Source organism: Bufo bufo, chromosome 5 (genome assembly GCF_905171765.1).
Source record: "Bufo bufo chromosome 5, aBufBuf1.1, whole genome shotgun sequence".
Lineage (NCBI taxonomy): Eukaryota > Metazoa > Chordata > Amphibia > Anura > Bufonidae > Bufo > Bufo bufo.
The window spans coordinates 228002064-228021284 of NC_053393.1; the positions used below are offsets into that span (position 1 = coordinate 228002064).

The 19221-nt window shown below is 43.5% G+C and overlaps 1 protein-coding gene across 1 annotated transcript; it reads right to left on the bottom strand.

Annotated features, from left to right (window-relative positions):
• Positions 1–8923: 8923 nt before the first annotated feature.
• YAE1 (YAE1 maturation factor of ABCE1) lies at positions 8924–18956 on the bottom strand. The gene is made up of 3 exons (XM_040432259.1): positions 18572–18956; positions 16090–16211; positions 8924–9746 (listed from the first exon to the last, which is right to left on the bottom strand). Exons 1-3 carry the CDS (start codon positions 18695–18697, stop codon positions 9335–9337), a joined length of 660 nt encoding a protein of 219 aa, XP_040288193.1. The 5' UTR covers positions 18698–18956; the 3' UTR covers positions 8924–9334.
• Between the last annotated feature and the right edge of the window lie 265 nt (positions 18957–19221).

Sequence of the window (19221 nt, forward strand, 5' to 3'; positions counted from 1 at the left end):
TACATTCTTTGGGTAAGCAGTGACACCCTTGGACATAGCACCCATTACTATCTCTGCGAATTGATGCTGCCATACAGTTTCTCTCTATATATATATATATATATATATATTTATATTGATTTCTAGATAGTGTTCTTTTTTTGTATCTTCAGTAAACTTTTATACTGCAGTGTCTGCATGGACGCACCAAACTTCAGCTTGCGTGCTTTCTCACCAATAAGTACCATTTTGTACAGGTCGCTTTTGTGTTCAGTTTTCTCCTTTTTTTTGGGGGTGTAAAAAATACATTTAGTGTTAAATAGAAATCAATTTTAGGTAGTATTAGTGTAGATTTTTGCACGCACATAATATCTCTGTGCGTGCGTCCTGTACCTGCTGAGCGCTGATCAGAAACATACATTTTTTGTGATCGGTCTGCTCAGTTTACTTTTTCGTGTAGTTAGTTACCATATTTTTCGCTTTATAAGACGCACCTAGGTTTTTGAGGAGGAAAATAAAATAAAAAATATTTTGAACCAAAAGGTGTGCAGCATAGCGCCAGAGATGTATCAGTGTCAGCAATGTAAAAACTGCAGCATTCGCTTTATAAGACGCACTGCCATTTCCCCCCTACTTTTGGGGGGAAAGGTGCGTCTTATAAAGCAAATAAATACAGTATATATATATATCTCTCTCTCTCTCTCTATCTATATCAATTTTAGTTAGGTAGTGTTAGTGTAGATTTATGCACGCACATAATATCTGTGTGCGTGCGTCCTGCACCTGCTGAGCACTGATCAGAAACATCCATTTTTCTGACCGCTCTGCTCAGTTTACTCTGCACTTTCATTGTCATGTTCAAGAAACCAATTTGAAATGATTCGAGCTTTGTGACATGGTGCATTATCCTGCTGGAAGTAGCCATCAGAGGATGGATACATGTTCTCATTCTGTTTACGCCAAATTCGGACTCTACCATTTGAATGTCTCAACAGAAATCGAGACTCATCAGACCAGGCAACATTTTTCCAGTCTTTAACAGTCCAATTTTGGTGAGCTCGTGCAAATTGTAGCCTCTTTTTCCTATTTGTAGTGGAGATAAGTGGTACCCGGTGGGGTCTTCTGCTGTTGTAGCCCATCCGCCTCAAGGTTGTGCGTGTTGTGGCTTCACAAATACTTTGCTGCATACCTCGGTTGTAACGAGTGGTTATTTCAGTCAACGTTGCTCTTCTATCAGCTTGAATCAGTCGGCCCATTCTCCTCTGACCTCTAGCATCCACAAGGCATTTTTGCCCACAGGACTGCCGCATACTGGATGTTTTTCCCTTTTCACACCATTCTTTGTAAACCCTAGAAATGGTTGTGCGTGAAAATCCCAGTAACTGAGCAGATTGTGAAATACTCAGAGCGGCCCGTCTGGCACCAACAACCACGCCACGCTCAAAATTGCTTAAATCACCTTTCTTTCCCATTCTGACATTCAGTTTGGAGTTCAGGAGATTGTCTTGACCACAGGACCCCCCCCCCCCCCCTTAAATGCATTGAAGCAACTGCCATGTGATTGGTTGACTAGATAATTGCATTAATGAGAAATAGAATAGGTGTTCCTAATAATTCTTTAGGTGAGTGTATATGTATATATATATATATATTTTTTTATTTCAATTGTAGTTAGTGTAGATTTTTGCACGCATTAAACTTTTTTTTCTGCTCCTTTTCTCTATATTTAAAAATTAATACAAGCCCCTTCACGTGTGAAAACAACATACACACCCTTCACTAAATAAAGGTTTACATATTTCACACCTCTAAAGGCATTCCGTTATGCATTCCATCATGGAATTGCGTTTATGGTCCGTGGTAACGGAATCCATAATGCAATTCAGTAAATACCACAACATGAACCAACAATAAATTTCAAAATATGAAATTCGCTCATCCCTAGTCCCAACGAGTATACTCAGACATATGCCATGCTTGCCTCCGATACTAAGTCTGCCAGTGAGGGAGAAGAGGATGCCACTTTCCTCTACCCTCTCATCATCATCATCATCCGCTGTTGAGGGACCCTCTAGAAGGCACCTCAGAGCAACAGCTAAGTCAGAGCCCAAAGTGAGCCCATATGGACCCCACCCCATGACTATTATCAGCCCCGAATTCCAGATTTTGTGGGCAGCTCTGGACAGCTCTTCTCTGAAGATTTTGTAAATTTAATGGCGGCACAAACCAATTTATACGCCTAACAATTCATTGCTCAGAACCCTACATCGCCATACGCTAGACCCCTAGGTTGGACCCCAGTAAGTGCAGCAGAGATGATGGAGTTTTGGGGACTCGTGCTGCATATGGGTTTTGTAAAAGAAGCCAAATGTTAGACAATATTGGAGTTCAGACATTTTCTACCGGACTCCAATTTACAGTAACACCATGACCCGGAAGCGATTTGAGTCAATTCGGAAATTCCTACACTACAATGACAATGCCCACCCCCAAACGACCCGACATTTGACTGACTGTTCAAGGTTAGGCCTGTCCTTGACCACTTTAACATCACGTTTGCTGAGGTGTACAACCCAGATACAAATGTCTGTGTAGATGAGTCCCTATTACTTTTCAAAGGGAGGATTAGATTTCGCCAGTACCTGCCTAGCAAACGGGCAAGGTATGGCATAAAGATTTACAAACTTTGTGAGAGTAGCTCCGGGTACACCCACAAGTTCCACATTTACGAAGGGAAAGATTCCTGGATAGAACCCCCAGAATGCCGCCCCCCCCCCCCATCCTAGGAGTTAGTTGGAAGATTGTGTGGGACTAACTGCACCCACTATTTTTACATATATGCTGCTGCTGCTACTACTACTACTACTACTACTACTACTGATATTTTAATGTCATTTGTGAGAGACTAATAAACTACATTTTTTATATTAAATGCATAAGTCTGTGCGTATAAGTTCTTTTGGTCTGGGGAAGATAATGTCTCAACCACACCACCCTTCTCCTGAGTTCTTCCTGAACCCCCACCACCTGAGGGATGAGCAACCTAAGTCCAACAAGGTTTTTTGTTTTTGTAGAATATAAGTGGAACTGTTCCAAACTGTCAAAATTGCCACAAGCCATGTAGGGGACACATCGCAAACATGTGGAAGAAGGTGCTCTGGTCAGATGAGACCAAAGGTGAACTTTTTTTGGCCTAAATGCAAAACGCTATGTGTGGCATAAAACTAACACTGCACTAGGGATGCACTGAGTATGGAATTATCCAACTGATACTTTTGTACCGGTATCAATTCGATACTAGGATTTGCCTTTTACCGATACTAGGATGCGCTACTGAGCAGCCTAGTATCACAGAACATGGCACGCACCATGTTCCCTCAGCAGCACATGGGAGAAGGAAGCAGTCTCTCCCTCCCCAATGTGCCGCTGCCACCAATGACAGGAGGGGAGGAGGGGCTGTGACCACTGCGCCACCAATGAAGATAACTAACGTTTTATGCAAATACAGGAGGCGGGTGCCAGAGGCAGAATTACATGGCCAGCACCCAACCTCTATGACAGGGCGCTGCGATCTGCAGCAGTTAACCCTTCAGGGGCGGCACCTGCCTCCTGTATTTGCAATAAATGTTATCTCAATTGGTGTCTCAGTGCGCCCCCCTCCCCCAGTTTTAAAGGGAACCGGTCACCATGTTCTGACATATAAAACCAAATGTACCTTAATGCTTGTTTACCCTGATAGTTCCCAGCGATCGATCCATAATCTTCTCAGGACTAACCTGTCCTATTTTATCGCCCTATAATGCTTTCCTTTTATGCTAATTAAAAGAAAAGAGTCATATCTTACATGCTTGACCAGAGAAGAGTCATATTTTCTCAGAGTCAAGCTCCTCAGCTCCGCCTAAGAAACGCCCCTACAGATAAAATCTCGCGTGAGCTTCCTTGCTTCGAGTCAAGGAAAGCGTGCCCCCCAACCGTCCCCTCTTTTGTTATATAGACAGCCTGCAGTGTGGCCGGGATCGCATAAGTCTCGTGCATGTGTGGTGCGCTCCTTGGTAAGGCGCGATCCCGTCTCCGGCTGCCACTGTTAGCCGGGTTTCTGCGGAGCACTGCACATGCGTGAGACTTGTGCCATCCTGGCCGCGCTACAGGCTGTCAATCTAACAAAAGAGGGGAGGGTTAGGGGGCGTGCTTACCTAGACTCTAAGCAAGGAAGCCTCATTTGCATACAACCTGCGGGGGAATAAAAGTTGTTTTACAGCGATGCACCTCAGACATCTTACACAAGAACATAATTAGAAGTTGGATGTTAACAGCTTTAAGGCACTGCTGGAGGTTTATGATCCATTTTGGTGCTGACAGGTTCCCTTTAAAAACATTGGTGGCGCAGTGCGCCCCCCCCAGTATTAAATCATTGGTGGCAGTGGCCACAGGGTCCCCTCCACCCTCTTCATTGGTGGTGCAGTTGCAGTTCTGATCGGAGCCCCAGCAGTGTAATCACGGGGGTCCGATCAGTTACCATGGCAACCAGGACACTACTGAAGCCCTGGCTGCCATGGTAAGCTCCCTACTGCCGTGTGCACAAAGCACAGGGCAGCAGGGAGAGTGTGAAGTCCTACTCACCCTAATACAGTGGCGGAAATAATTATTTGACCCCTCACTGATTTTGTAAGTTTGTCCAATGACAAAGAAATGAAAAGTCTCAGAACAGTATCATTTCAATGGTAGGTTTATTGTAACAGTGGCAGATAGCACATCAAAAGGAAAATCGAAAAAATAACTTTAAATAAAAGATAGCAACTGATTTGCATTTCATTGAGTGAAATAAGTATTTGAACCCTCTAACAAAAAAAGACTTAATACTTGGTGGAAAAACCCTTGTTTGCAAGCACAGAGGTCAAACGTTTCTTGTAATTGATGACCAAGTTTGCGCACATTTTAGGAGGAATGTTGGTCCACTCCTCTTTGCAGATCATCTCTAAATCCCTAAGGTTTCGAGGCTGTCTCTGTGCAACTCTGAGCTTGAGCTCCCTCCATAGGTTTTCGATTGGATTAAGGTCCGGAGACTGACTAGGCCACTCCATGACCTTAATGTGCTTCTTCTTGAGCCACTCCTTTGTTGCCTTTGCTGTATGTTTTGGGTCATTGTCGTGCTGGAACACCCATCCACGACCCATTTTCAGTTTCCTGGCAGAGGGAAGGAGGTTGTCGCTCAGGATTTCACGATACATGGCTCCGTCCATTTTCCCGTTTATGCGAATAAGTTGTCCTGTGCCCTTAGCAGAAAAACACCCCCAAAGCAAAATGTTTCCACCCCCATGCTTGACGGTGGGGACGGTGTTTTGGGGGTCATAGGCAGCATTTTTTTTCCTCCAAACACAGCGAGTTGAGTTAATGCCAAAGAGCTCTATTTTGGTCTCATCAGACCACAGCACCTTCTCCCAGTCACTCTCTGAATCATTCAGGTGTTCATTGGCAAACTTCAGACGGGCCTGCACATGTGCCTTCCTGAGCAGGGGGACCTTGCGAGCCCTGCAGGATTTTAATCCATTGCGGTGTAATGTGTTTCCAATGGTTTTCTTGGTGACTGTGGTCCCTGCTAATTTGAGGTCATTAACTAACTCCTCCCGTGTAGTTCTAGGATGCTTTTTCACCTTTCTCAGAACCATTGACACCCCACGAGGTGAGATCTTGCGTGGAGCCCCAGAGCGAGGTCGATTGATGGTCATTTTGTGCTCCTTCCATTTTCGAACAATCGCACCAACAGTTGTCACCTTCTCTCCCAGCTTCTTGCTAATGGTTTTGTAGCCCATTCCAGCCTTGTGCAGGTCTACAATTTTGTCTCTGACATCCTTGGACAGCTCTTTGGTCTTTCCCATGTTGGAGAGTTTGGAGTCTGCTTGATTGATTGATTCTGTGGACAGGTGTCTTTTATACAGGTGACTAGTTAAGACAGGTGTCCTTAATGAGGGTGACTAATTGAGTAGAAGTGTCTAACCCCTCTGTGGGAGCCAGAACTCTTAATGGTTGGTAGGGGTTCAAATACTTATTTCACTCAATGAAATGCAAATCAGTTGCTATCTTTTATTTAAAGTTATTTTTTCGATTTTCCTTTTGATGTGCTATCTGCCACTGTTACAATAAACCTACCATTGAAATGATACTGTTCTGAGACTTTTCATTTCTTTGTCATTGGACAAACTTACAAAATCAGTGAGGGGTCAAATAATTATTTCCGCCACTGTAGATCTCTATTAGGGTGAATAGGACAAGGGATTTAAAGATCCCAGGTTCTAGCCCCTAAAAGGGGGAAATAGTTATTAAATAAAAAGTAAAAAAATAAAATTAAAATTAAATATTAAGTGCAAACCACCCCTTTTCCAATTTTACATATAAAATATATAAATAAACATATTACATATTGCCACGTCCAAAAAGTCCAAATTAATAAAAATATCTCCTATGCGGTGAACGCCGTAAAAAAAATTCATAAAAACTGCGTGATTCGCCATTTTTCAGTCACCTTGTACCCCCCAAAAATAGGATTGGACTGTTCAATTATGGGCCTGACATTCCATAAAATGCGAAATGCACGCGCCTTTTTTGGTGTTTTATTTTATGTGATATCGAATGGTATCAAGTATCGCAATACTTTTTATGGTATCGAAATCGAATCAAAATTTTGGCATCGTGACAACCCTACACTGCACATCACAATGAACACACAATCCCCAAAGTGATACATGCTGGTGGCAGCAACATGCTGTGGGGATGCTTTTCTTCAGCAGGGACAGGGAAGCTGGTCAGAGTTGACGGGAAGATGGATGGAACTAAATACAGGGCAATCCTGGTAGGAGGTTGAAAAAGACTTTCCAGATTTTTATTTATTAAACATTTTGAAAACCATGTATCATTTTCTTTTCACTTTACACATACTTGCTACTTTGTATTGGTCTATCACATAAAATACATTTGTTTGTGGGTGTAACGTGAAAAAATGTAGAAGAGTTCGATACATTTTTAAGGCACTCCACAGGACAAGTGGAGAATTCCATACTACACGGTGGCTCCTAGTGGGAACCTATGCCTATCTGGTAATATCCAGCCCATAGGTATTTGTGGGGAGGAAGCCCCCGAATCAGATCCTGGAGGCACTGTTTCCCTGCCATATGGACAGGAAACTGAAGAGAAGGTACCTAGGAGGGTCCTGTTTCCGGTCTGGTCTCCCACTGGTGCGGTCATGGGGTATAATGGAAATATTCACTTCGACCAATCCAATTCTCCCCTAAAATGTTGATGAGTAGGGTGCCTATATATATATATTAGACTGCCGAACCCAGCAAGAAAAGCAACAATAAACTAATATGTATGGGGCCTTAAAATACCCAAGATTTATCAAAGTGGCTGATGCTGGATGATAAATCTGGTACACCTTCAGACTATCTAATCTAAGTTTATGCCATTACCACCTATTACTTGGCTTACTTTGGCATGCTGTTGCTTCTTAGGCCATGCCCCTTCACCACTAAGCCACACCCACTTGTCGTTAGGAAATTCACCCCAGCGGCAGTCAGAGCTTTCATGCAAAATGCATCACTCAAATCATCCATTGATTTAGGAATAAAAATAAAGTTCTCTTTTACGTTGAGATGGTTTCTTTTCGGCACTGCTGATCTCGGTGTAAGGTGGGCACAGTTCACATTCAACAGTATTTATTTCATGAAGGTTATCGCGCAGCCAAATACAGATAGTAACTGCCAAGTGAGGTCAGGAAATATCAGGCTCTTCTCATGCAACCAAACATCCGAGTTCCAGCAGAGATAGCCCTATCACAAACGATCCTTCTGCGGAGGTTAGAATTTTTAAACAAACATCCAAGCTTGGGCGGATCCATGAGCTTGGATGTTTGTTTAAAGCTTTTTAATTCATCTCCTTTTGTGAGTATAATTAAAGATTATTTTCCTGGTGGATCTTCACTATGTGCACAAAATTCTAACCTCAGCAGAAGGATCGTTCGTGATAGGGCTATCCCTGCTGGAACTCGGATGTTTGGTTGCATGAGAAGAGCCTGATATTTCCTGACCTCACTTGGCATTGATTTAGGAATGCCCCCTTTTCTTCTTCCAGGATGTAATTAAAAGGAATGCAAAATCAGACAGCGAAACCTATTTACTTGTTTGTAATCTGGTTTTAATTTAAATTTGTTGATTTTTATTCAATTATTTTTGCGCAGAATTATGGTGTACAGTAGCCGCACAGGCCATAGACATAATAGACTGGACGGGGACCTATTGAATTCTATGCAACAATTTTTTAGACATTGCTTTATGTAGAGGTCACTGTACAGAGAAGGGGAGTAGATAAGTTGTGACCATCACCTATGTTATCTACATATAGGTGTTATCTGTCATTGTAATCCTGAAGATCCTCTACAGAACAGGAAGTGTCAGTCTATCATTAGGCTAAGGCTACTTTCACACTTTCGTTCAGAGCGGATCCGTCTGGTGTCTGCACAGACGGATCCGCTCCTATAATGCAAACCTTGGGATGCATTCAGAACGGATCCGTCTGCATTATAGTTCAGAAAAAATTCTAAGTGTGAAAGTTAGTCAGACGGATCCGTCCAGACTTTACATTGAAAGTCAATGGGGGACGGATTCGTTTGAAATGGCACCATATTGTGTCAACAAAGTCTGGACGGATCCGTTTGGCTCCGCACGGCCAGGCGGACACCCGAACGCTGCAAGCTGTGTTCAGGTGTCCGCCGGCTGAGCGGAACGGAGGCCAAGCGGAGCCAGACTGAGGCATTCTGAGCGGATCCGCATCCACTCAGAATGCATTGGGGCTGGACGGATCCGTTCGGGGCCGCTTGTGAGAGCCTTAAAACGGAACTCACAAGCGGAACCCCGAACGCTAGTGTGAAAGTAGCCTTAGTCAGCGTGGAAACTGCAGGATTTTTGTAAAAAAAAAATAATAATTGTCATATGGAAAATTAGAAGTGATCACCCAATGTTCTTAAAAATATGTTTAACATAAAAACAAGATTTTAACAACAGGCCATTAATAAATCTAGCGCATCTCAGAGTCCGTGTGCCAGAAACTGAAGTTTACGACAGCCAGGGGGCTGGCATAGGCTTCATCTATAACTTATGCCAGCTTCTGGCATAAATTATGGTAAATCCGGTGAGCCGCACTAAGATCCGCATCTTTTTCATGACACTTTAGAAAAGCAAAAAATTACACACATATGCTGTACACCATAATTTGCAACTTTTTTACTCCACTATTATAAATATTGGGAGAATTCAGTTCAGACACTTTAGATGAGCAGTATCTCAATCACTAACAACCAGCCCCATTAAAACAATGAAAACTTACTTTCCAGCGTCTGCAAATAAGAAAGAAGATCTGCAGACAAATTATTTTGTTGAGCTACAGCAATGGTGTCTCTGAGAATTCCACCAAGTTCATGTTTTATTACGTTACTTAATTGTTGTGTAGTCCTACAGCCGAGCAATGTAGTAGGAAGGGGCTCCTTGTGGAGGCAACAATCCTGCCTAGCATTACATGATCCCTCTATGGACTCCTTGCTTGTGAAATTCATATCCTCCAATGTGCTGGATAAGTCTGATGGATGAGAAATCTGATGAATAGATGACAAGCTCTTCACAATGTTGTCTTCACACTGGACCACTGAAGTTAAGAGGTCACCAAGCTGTGTATATGCTGAAGGACCAGAGTCATGGATGTTACACCATGTGATGAGAGCACTAGGGAAAAGCAAAAGCACTACCATTACAGAGGAAACAAAGTTTTAGCAATGTAGCATTTATTGTATCCATCATGCTTCTAAAGGGTCCTATTTAATTTTAAAGGGACACGCCAATCAAATGTATTTATCACATATTAACAAACTACATGTGAATATATAATACTTTTTTTTCTTTAACTAAAAACAGGTGCATGGTTTTCTGGATATACAGTACGGTGTGCTGTCTGCATTTTTTGCGGACCCATTGAAATGATTAGGTCCACATCCTATCCACAAAAAAAACGGAAGGGAAACAAACAACGTTCGTGCGCATGTAGCCTAACTAAGACAATCGCCCAAAAAATAATAAAGATTTGGCTTTCTGAAAATGGAGACATAAAAACATGATTGTTTTGCTTTCAAAAATTGTGCGCCCTGCCGTGTTCCCATACAGCAGTTTACGACCACATATGGGGTGTTTCTGTAAACTGCAGTATCAGGGTAATAAATAATGAGCTTTATTTGACTGTTAACCCTTGATGTGTTACAGGAAAATGAAAATTACTCTCATCGGTAATCTGATTTTCCTGAACCCACGACAGCACCACGAGAGAGAGGATCCACCCCCAAAGACAGCAAACCTGAAGTACAAAAAGGCGGAGACTCCCCTCCAACTTCAGTATGATTTTTCCAAGGATTTGAGGAACTCCGCCCCATAGGTTTAGTATCATATATATATATATATATATATATATATATATATATATATATATATATATATATATATATATATATATATATAAATACACTGCTCAAAAAAATAAAGGGAACACAAAAATAACACATCCTAGATCTGAATTAATTAAATATTTTTCTGAAATACTTTGTTCTTTATATAGTTGAATGTGCTGACAACAAAAAAAAAAAAAAATCACACAAAAATTAAATGTAAATCAAATTTTTCAACCCATGGAGGTCTGGATTTGGAGTCCCACTCAAAATTAAAGTGGAAAAACACACTACAGGCTGATCCAACTTTGATTTAATGTCCTTAAAACAAGTCAAAATGAGGCTCAGTAGTGTGTGTGGCCTCCATGTGCCTGTAGGACCTCCCTACAACGCCTGTGCATGCTCCTGATGAGGTGGCGGACGGTCTCCTGAGGGATCTCCTCCCAGACCTGGACTAAAGCATCTGCCAACTCCTGGACAGTCTGTGGTGCAACGTGACGTTGGTGGATAGAGCGAGACATGATGTCCCAGATGTGCTCAATTGGATTCAGGTCTGGGGAAAGGGCGGGCCAGTCCATAGCATCAATGCCTACGTCTTGCAGGAACTGCTGACACACTCCAGCCACATGAGGTCTAGCATTGTCTTGCATTAGGAGGAACCCAGGGCCAACCGCACCAGCATACGGTCTCACAAGGGGTCTGAGGATCTCATCTCGGTACCTAATGGCAGTCAGGCTACCTCTGGCGAGCACATGGAGGGCTGTGCGGCCCTCCAAAGAAATGCAGCCCCAAACCATTACTGACCCAATGCCAAACCGGTCATGCTGGAGGATGTTGGAGGCAGCAGAACGTTCTCCACGGCGTCTCCAGACTCTGTCACATCTGTCACATGTGCTCAGTGTGAACCTGCTTTCATCTGTGAAGAGCACAGGGCGCCAGTGGCGAATTTGCCAATCTTGGTGTTCTCTGGCAAATGCCAAACGTCCTGCACGGTGTTGGGCTGTAAGCACAACCCCCACCTGTTGACGTCGGGCCCTCATATCACCCTCCTGGAGTCTGTTTCTGACCGTTTGAGCAGACACATGCACATTTGTGGCCTGCTGGAGGTCATTTTGCAGGGCTCTGGCAATGCTCCTCCTGTTCCTCCTTGCACAAAGGCGGAGGTAGCGGTCCTGCTGCTGGGTTGTTGCCCTCCTACGGCCTCCTCCACGTCTCCTGATGTACTGGCCTGTCTCCTGGTAGCGCCTCTATGCTCTGGACACTACGCTGACAGACACAGCAAACCTTCTTGCCACAGCTCGCATTGATGTGCCATCCTGGATAAGCTGCACTACCTGAGCCACTTGTGTGGGTTGTAGACTCCGTCTCATGCTACCACTAGAGTGAAAGCACCGCCAGCATTCAAAAGTGACCAAAACATCAGCCAGGAAGCATAGGAACTGAGAAGTGGTCTGTGGTCACCACCTGCAGAACCACTCCTTTATTGGGGGTGTCTTGCTAATTGCCTATAATTTCCACCTGTTATCTATCCCATTTGCACAACAGCATGTGAAATTGATTGTCACTCAGTGTTGCTTCCTAAGTGGACAGTTTGATTTCACAGAAGTGTGATTGACTTGGAGTTACATTGTGTTGTTTAAGTGTTCCCTTTATTTTTTTGAGCAGTGTATATTTATTTTATTTTTTGTAACACCTATGAATAATCACCCAATCACCAAGAAAAGGGAAGGGAAATATGGGTGCGGTCGTTGGTTCAGGAAAATCCAATTACCGGTAAGAGTAATTTTCATTTTTCCCCTCACCCACGACAGCACGAGAGTGAAAACCAATGAACTCCTAGGGTGGGATAATGGCTGAAAGCACCTTAGAACCAAAGGATAAATCAGAAGGTGAATTCAACTGCAGACGATAGTGATTGAAAAAGGTAGAAGGTGAAGACCAAACTGCTGCTTTACAGATATCCTCGATAGAGACCGCAGCTTTTTCCGCCCAAGTGGTAGAGATTGCCCTAGTAGAATGAGCGTGAAGGCCTTCTGGAGGTTCGTTTCCAGAAGATGAATAGGCCAGAGATACTCCGGAAGTAATCTATCTTGCCAAGGTTTTTTTTTTAGATGCTTGCTGACCCTTATTCTTTCCCTGAAAAAGAATAAACAACGAGGAGGACTTCCTCCAATCTTTAGTCTTAGATAAGTAATGAAGTAAACATCTCCTAACATCTAGACAATGGAAAACCTTTTCCTTCTCCGAGGTTGGATTCTCAAAAAAAGATGGAAGGATAATCTCCTGAGACCTATGAAACCTAGTGGCCACTTTTGGAACAAATGCAGGGTCAGGTCTAATAACAACCCTATCGTCTAAAATGGAAGTGTAAGGTGCATTAATAGAGATCGTCTGCAGCTCACTAATTCTACGAGCTGAGGTAAGAGCCACTAAGAGACAACATCCTAATTGGGATTTGCTCAATTGGTTCAAAGGGACATTTAGTAAGGGCACTCAGAACAAGATTCAAGTCCCAAGGAGATACTCTTGGTGACAATTTCAAAGCTGTTTTAGTGACCGATTTAAAAAAATCGTATGACCCATGCATTTGCTGCAATCTGTTTATTAAAAAGAGCAGATAGTGCTGAAACCTGAACTTTTAAGGTGTTGGGGGACAATCTTAACTGTAACCCTTTCTGAAGAAACTCCAAGATCTCAGTAACTGGAGATGGACATGGGAGGTCATAAAAGTGTAACTCTGCATATGACAAAAAATTTCTCTAGACTTTAGCATAGATGGAAATGGTGATTTTCTTCCTACTTTTCAAGACAGTATTTATTAATTCATCGGAAAAACCTCTTCTAGCTAAAAGCTGCCTTTCAAGTTCCAGGCCATCAGATGAAGACTGTCTACCTGAGGGTGAAACACCGGCCCCTTGAGAAAGAAGGTCGTGGGCTGCTGGTAGAACCCTTAGATTCGTCATTGACAATTTCCTCAACCAAGTAAACCATGGTCTCTTGGGCCAAAATGGAGCTATTAGAATGACCCTCGCTCGATCCTCCCTTATCTTTTTTAAAACCCTGGGAATCCATGGGAAGGCATAAGCTAGTGGAAAATTCCACTGGGGAACCCTTCCTGGGACAGGGAGAAAAAAATTCTTCACTTTTTTGTTCTGACTCATAGCGAAAAGGTCTACACATGGAAGGCCCCTATGCCGGCACTGCGCATCGTGAGATTACAGCGATCTGAATTTGTGAGCAAGGAGGAGATTCGTGGAAACAGGCGGTGCTGGGCTCCTTCACAGGAAGGGGGGGGGGGGGGGGGGTGGCTATATTATATATATATATATATATATAATAATTTTATGCACTCAATAAAACCACACAGAGATATGGGACAGGAATATATTGCGGACATGCTAGCAGCGATCTAGCCGTGCATGTCCGCATCTCTATAGGGTAAAAAGAGCTGACAGAATCCCTTTAAAGCCTGCATTCTCCTAGGCCTCTGCTCCTTAGATGTACTGATCTTTCTCAAAGCCGAGGTTTAGAAACTAGTCACAGATGTAGCCTGTTTGTAGGGACGGCCATGTGAACAGGAAATAGATGTAGGGCACACACCAATTTGATAGCCATCTTCAGATGCCATTGAATTAAGGGAGCATAAAGTAAGCTCAGGTGATCTGTAGCGGGCAAGCGATTGTGTGGCTGTATACAGGTCTGGTGTGCCGAATATCCCTGGGCCTTCACTCTAGTGGGAACTATAAAAACTTAAACCACCAACCTTTACCCAAAAGGAATAAGGTGAAGACAAATAAGTCACAGGGGCCTGATGAGATACACCCAAAATTATTAAAAGAGCTTAGTGGTGAGCTGGCAAAACCGCTAACAGATTTATTTAACAATCATTAGTAACAGGAGTCGTCCCGGAAGATTGGAAATTGGCAAATGTCGTGCCCATTCACAAGAAAGGTAGTAGGGAGGAATCGAGCAACTATAGACCTGTGAGTCTGACATCAATAGTAGGCAAATTAATGGAAACCCTATTAAAGGATAGGATTGTGGAACATCTAAAATCCCATGGATTGCAAGATGAAAAACAACATGGGTTTACTTCAGGAAGATCATGTCAAACAAATCTTAGATTTTTTTGACTGGGTGACTAAAATAATAGACGGTGGAGGTGCAGTAGACATCGCATATCTAGATTTTAGTAAGGCTTTTGACACTGTCCCACATAGAAGACTTATCAATAAACTGCAGTCATTGAGCATGGACTCCCATATTGTTGAGTGGATTAGGCAGTGGCTGAGTGACAGACAGCAGAGGGTGGTAGTCAATGGAGAACATTCAAAACAAGGTCATGTTACCAGTGGGGTTCCACAGGGATCTGTACTGGGACCATTTTTGTTTAATATCTTCATAAGTGATATTGCAAAAGGCCTCGATGGTAAGGTTTGTCTTTTTGCTGATGACACAAAGATATGTAACAGGGTTGATGTTCCTGGAGGGAAACGCCAAATGGAAAAGGATTTACGAAAACTAGAAGAATGGTCAGAACTCTGCAACTGAAATTTAACGTGGATAAGTGCAAGATAATGCACCTGGGGCGTAAAAACCCAAGGGCAGAATATAGAATATTTGACACAGTCCTGAACTCAGTATCTGAGGAAAGGGATTTAGGAGTAATTATTTCAGAAGACTTAAAGGTGGGAAGACAATGTAATAGAGCAGCACGAAATGCCAGCAGAATGCTTGGATGTATAGGGAGAGGTATAAGCAGTAGAAAGAGTGAAGTGCTTATGCCGCTGTACAGAACACCGGTGAGACCTCACTTGGAGTATTGTGCGCAGTACTGGAGACCATATCTCCAGAAGGATATTGATACTCTAGAGAGAGTTCAGAGAAGAGCTACTAAACTAGTACATGGATTGCAGGATAAAACTTACCAGGAAAGGTTAAAGGACCTTAATATGTATAGCTTGGAAGAAAGAAGAGACAGAGGGGATATGATAGAAACTTTTAAATACATAAAGGGAATCAACTCGGTAAAGGAGGAGAGCATATTTAAAAGAAGAAAAACTACCACAAGAGGACACAGTTTTAAATTAGAGGGGCAAAGGTTTAAAAGTAATATAAGGAAGTATTACTTTACTGAGAGAGTAGTGGATGCATGGAATAGCCTTCCTGCAGAAGTGGTAGTTGCAAATACAGTGAAGGGGTTTAAGCATGCATGGGATAGGCATAAGGCTATCCTTCATATAAGATAGGGCCAGGGACTATTCATAGGATTCAGATATAATGGGCAGACTAGATGGGCCAAATGGTTCTTATCTGCCGACACATTCTATGTTTCTATGTTTCTATGTAATAAGGGGGTCAAAGTGTTTGGTGAATGTGTGGCTCCCCGATTGTTTGATATGAAAGAGGCAGACAGCCATTTCAAACTGACATTTTAAATCAGTGATTTCAATAAAGTTTTTTGTTTTCTTTTTATTATTTTGGAGCTCTATCCCCAATATAGTTAAGCGATCTGAAAAACACTAAGATGTTTTATGGTCCAAAAGTAAAAAAAATAAATACAAAAAAACCCCCCAAATCATACATTTATCATTGAAGGCAGTAACCAAAACAATGTGTGAATGAAGACAAACCTTAATGTTCCTCTGAGCTCTCCACAGGGCATTAGAAGGGTCACTCCCAGTTTATATCCTAAATTGAATCCAGTCTGCAGAGAATTTTGCTTCCCAGCTTCCACCCCGTCAACATAGCCCTCCTGTAAGGAAACACACAGATCACAACGCATCCCGTCAAAGCTTGAGGTTTTCCACCACAGAGACTTTACTTGCAGGATATGAAGATTGGAAAGCTGCATTCAGATATTCCAAGTAATATTTGTGAATGGGGTCACATTACTGCACATGACCATGGCAATAGCAAAAAGCTTCTCCAGCTTAAGGGGGCATTCCCATCTCCGACAATGGGGGCATATCGCTAGGATATACGCCCTCACTGTCTTATAGGGGCGGGTCACACCTATATCGAGAATGAAGCCCTGAAAGCGGTGGAGAGCGCACTGCGCAGCCGCCCTCCATTCATTTTCTATGGGGCAGCTGAAATAGCCGAGAGTCGGGCCCAGCGCGGTGCGCTCCCATTCACTTCTATGGGGAGTGCGCTTGGTGGTGGTCAGACCAGAGTCCTCCAGCCACCACCTTGAGGGGCTCCGTTCCCAACATAGGGGCGGGTCTAGGTGTGCATCCTAGCGAGATGCCCCCATTGTCTGTGATGAGACAAACCCTTTAAGGGCTCATGCACACGACAATGGTTTTGGTCCGCATCAGCATTTTTTGTGGATCTGATGCAGACCCATTCATTTCAATGGGACCGCAAAAGATGTGGACATCCGCATGTCCGTTTAGCGGCCCCCCAATAATAAAAAAATATATATAAAACATGTCCTTTTTTTTTTTATCCATTTTTTTTTTTATAAGAATAGACAATTCTACCCGACGACGGGACGTACTGTTCCACAAAATGCGGAACTCACACAGCTGGTATCAGTGTTTTGCAGATCTGCAGACCGCAAAAATGGCTATGGCTGTGTGCATGAGCCCTAAGAATTCACTGCAAGTCTCGTTTGACTGACTTATTTGCGACTATCAATTTTTTTTGTTTGTAGAGTATCTATTGGGTGATGCAGATCCTAAATCACGCAGTAAAATAGTCAAGGGACTTCATGCAACAACAGGTCGCAAAGTGCACTCAGGGGGTCATTTATCAAACTGGTGTAAAGTAGAACTGGCTTAGTTGCCCATAGCAACCAATCAGATTCCTCCTTTCATTTTCCTAAGGAGCTGTCCAAAACAAAAGGAGGATCACACGGAAGTAACGTCCTCGTGGATCACCAGCCAGGGTTTCCCTCGCGCGCACGAGTCACCGGCCGGGACCGCGCACGCTTGTAGAGGAAACCTGAAGATAGAGCTATCACAGTTATCCTCCAGTACGAGTACCAGGAAGATCAGGAAGGACTCCGCAAGTCAGCCCGCTACAGGCAAGTGACTATCTCTTGCAAATTATCTATGTAAGTTGATCACCCATCAGGTTGATGAATTTGGACGGACATTATTTTAATCAATAATGGTGGACATAGTAGGGGACATCATTTAATGTGCTACATATTATGACATCTATCATTTGACACTGTATAGTCAGCGCGGTCTATCCATCACGTCGGTTTCTTTGATCCATTTTGTTTAGGGTTTAGTCAATTTACTCCCCGTTATAGACCAGCAGCGACACGCTCTTCTGAGTGTGATTCAATGCATTTAACACTACACCCTGTTCTATTCAATAAGGCAGCGCGGGTTTCCTTTGACTGTTTGAAAAGGAGGAATCCGATTGGTTGCTATGGGCCAGTTTACACCAGTTTGATAAATCTCCCCCACAGTTTTTGCATGACCAAAGTCACCGGAGGCCCAGCTAATTCTAGTTATCTGTAACGTCAGGCATGCTCAACCTGCGGCCCTCCAGCTGTTGCAAAACTACAACTCCCAGCATTCTCGGACAGCCTACAGCAGGGCATTGTGGGAGTTGTAGTTTTACAACAGCTGGAGGGCCGCAGGTTGAGCATCCCTGTGTAATGTCATCTACAGCTTGTTTCACAGTCAAGATGTTTGAGTCCCAAATGCCAGGAAACTGTTTGCAAAGTAACACTTACCTTTATAGCGGGACATAAAATATGGTACATTTGTCTGTGACAATGTCGCATTAACCCATTCTTTCTTTTTTTTTTTTGTACACCTATGATTTTTCCATTAACGGGGTTGTGCACTGGTATAATTGTTGGTAACCTACCTGGAGGATAGGTCATCAATATCAGACTAGTGGGGGTCCGGCTCCTTGCATTATACACAGCTTGTCACCATGGTTACGACCACCTTTCATGGGAAGAATAACACTACAGTCAGCGCTATTCCTCCCCTAACATCTGATAGCGCCTCCCAGGCAGATCATCAGCCTAGTTCTCATTGCTTATAGTGCCCACATATTCTGCAGCGTTGTACAGTATATCAGCATCATCCACAGTGGGGGCTCAATGCTGATTCCACCCGCGTCACTGTGACTCAGGTCACTCACCTTTAGCCTCTTCTCCATGGATTTCTTCCAGTCATTTTGCAGAAGTCTCATTTCATCAGCTTCCTCATCGAACACCTCGCCTTCTCCCTGAGACTGGAGCTCCGCGGCCGCCTGCACCCAAGACATGTGGTCGCTGCGAGCCCACACTCTGCCACTGCAGTAAAAGGGTTGCACTGTAAGGACCTGCCGGGTGCCGACGTCACATCACGTGACATCCTTAGGTCACGTGGGACGGAAGCTGGCGCGCTGCATAGGCAGGCTGTTTGTCGAGCAGAAAGGTCGGATCTAGGATGGCTGCTCAGCAGTGTCAGTAGTCTGGAGAGGGAGATAAAAAGCGTGGAGTTTAGACCAGCCGCTGTGAAGGTATCAATGTTACATTCTAGTGGGCTGAAGGACCTTCGATGACGTCACGACCGTGGGATCAGTGTAGGGAGGAGGGGCTACAGGACCTTTGGTGATGCGATGGTCATGTGATTTGTCACATGTATAGTGGGGCCAGGAGCTGCTCCTAATTACTATGTGTATGGTAATATGCGTGCATTGAGCTGTATGTAGAGCAGTGTTTACTGTGAGGTGTACCAAGATGGCGGCTAATGTTACTCGTTTTATGAATAGCTAGCGCCACCTAGTGTACAGCTGGTAAACTTTCT

Excerpts from the sequence above, each read along its gene's own strand:
- YAE1 (XM_040432259.1), bottom strand. The coding sequence starts at position 18,697 with ATGTCTTGGGTGCAGGCGGCCGCGGAGCTCCAGTCTCAGGGAGAAGGC. Across the intron at positions 16,212-18,571 it reads CCATGGAGAAGAGGCTAAAG|GAGGGCTATGTTGACGGGGT; the intron begins GTGAGTGACCTG and ends GTTTCCTTACAG. Across the intron at positions 9,747-16,089 it reads GAGCTCAGAGGAACATTAAG|TGCTCTCATCACATGGTGTA; the intron begins GTTTGTCTTCAT and ends GCTTTTCCCTAG.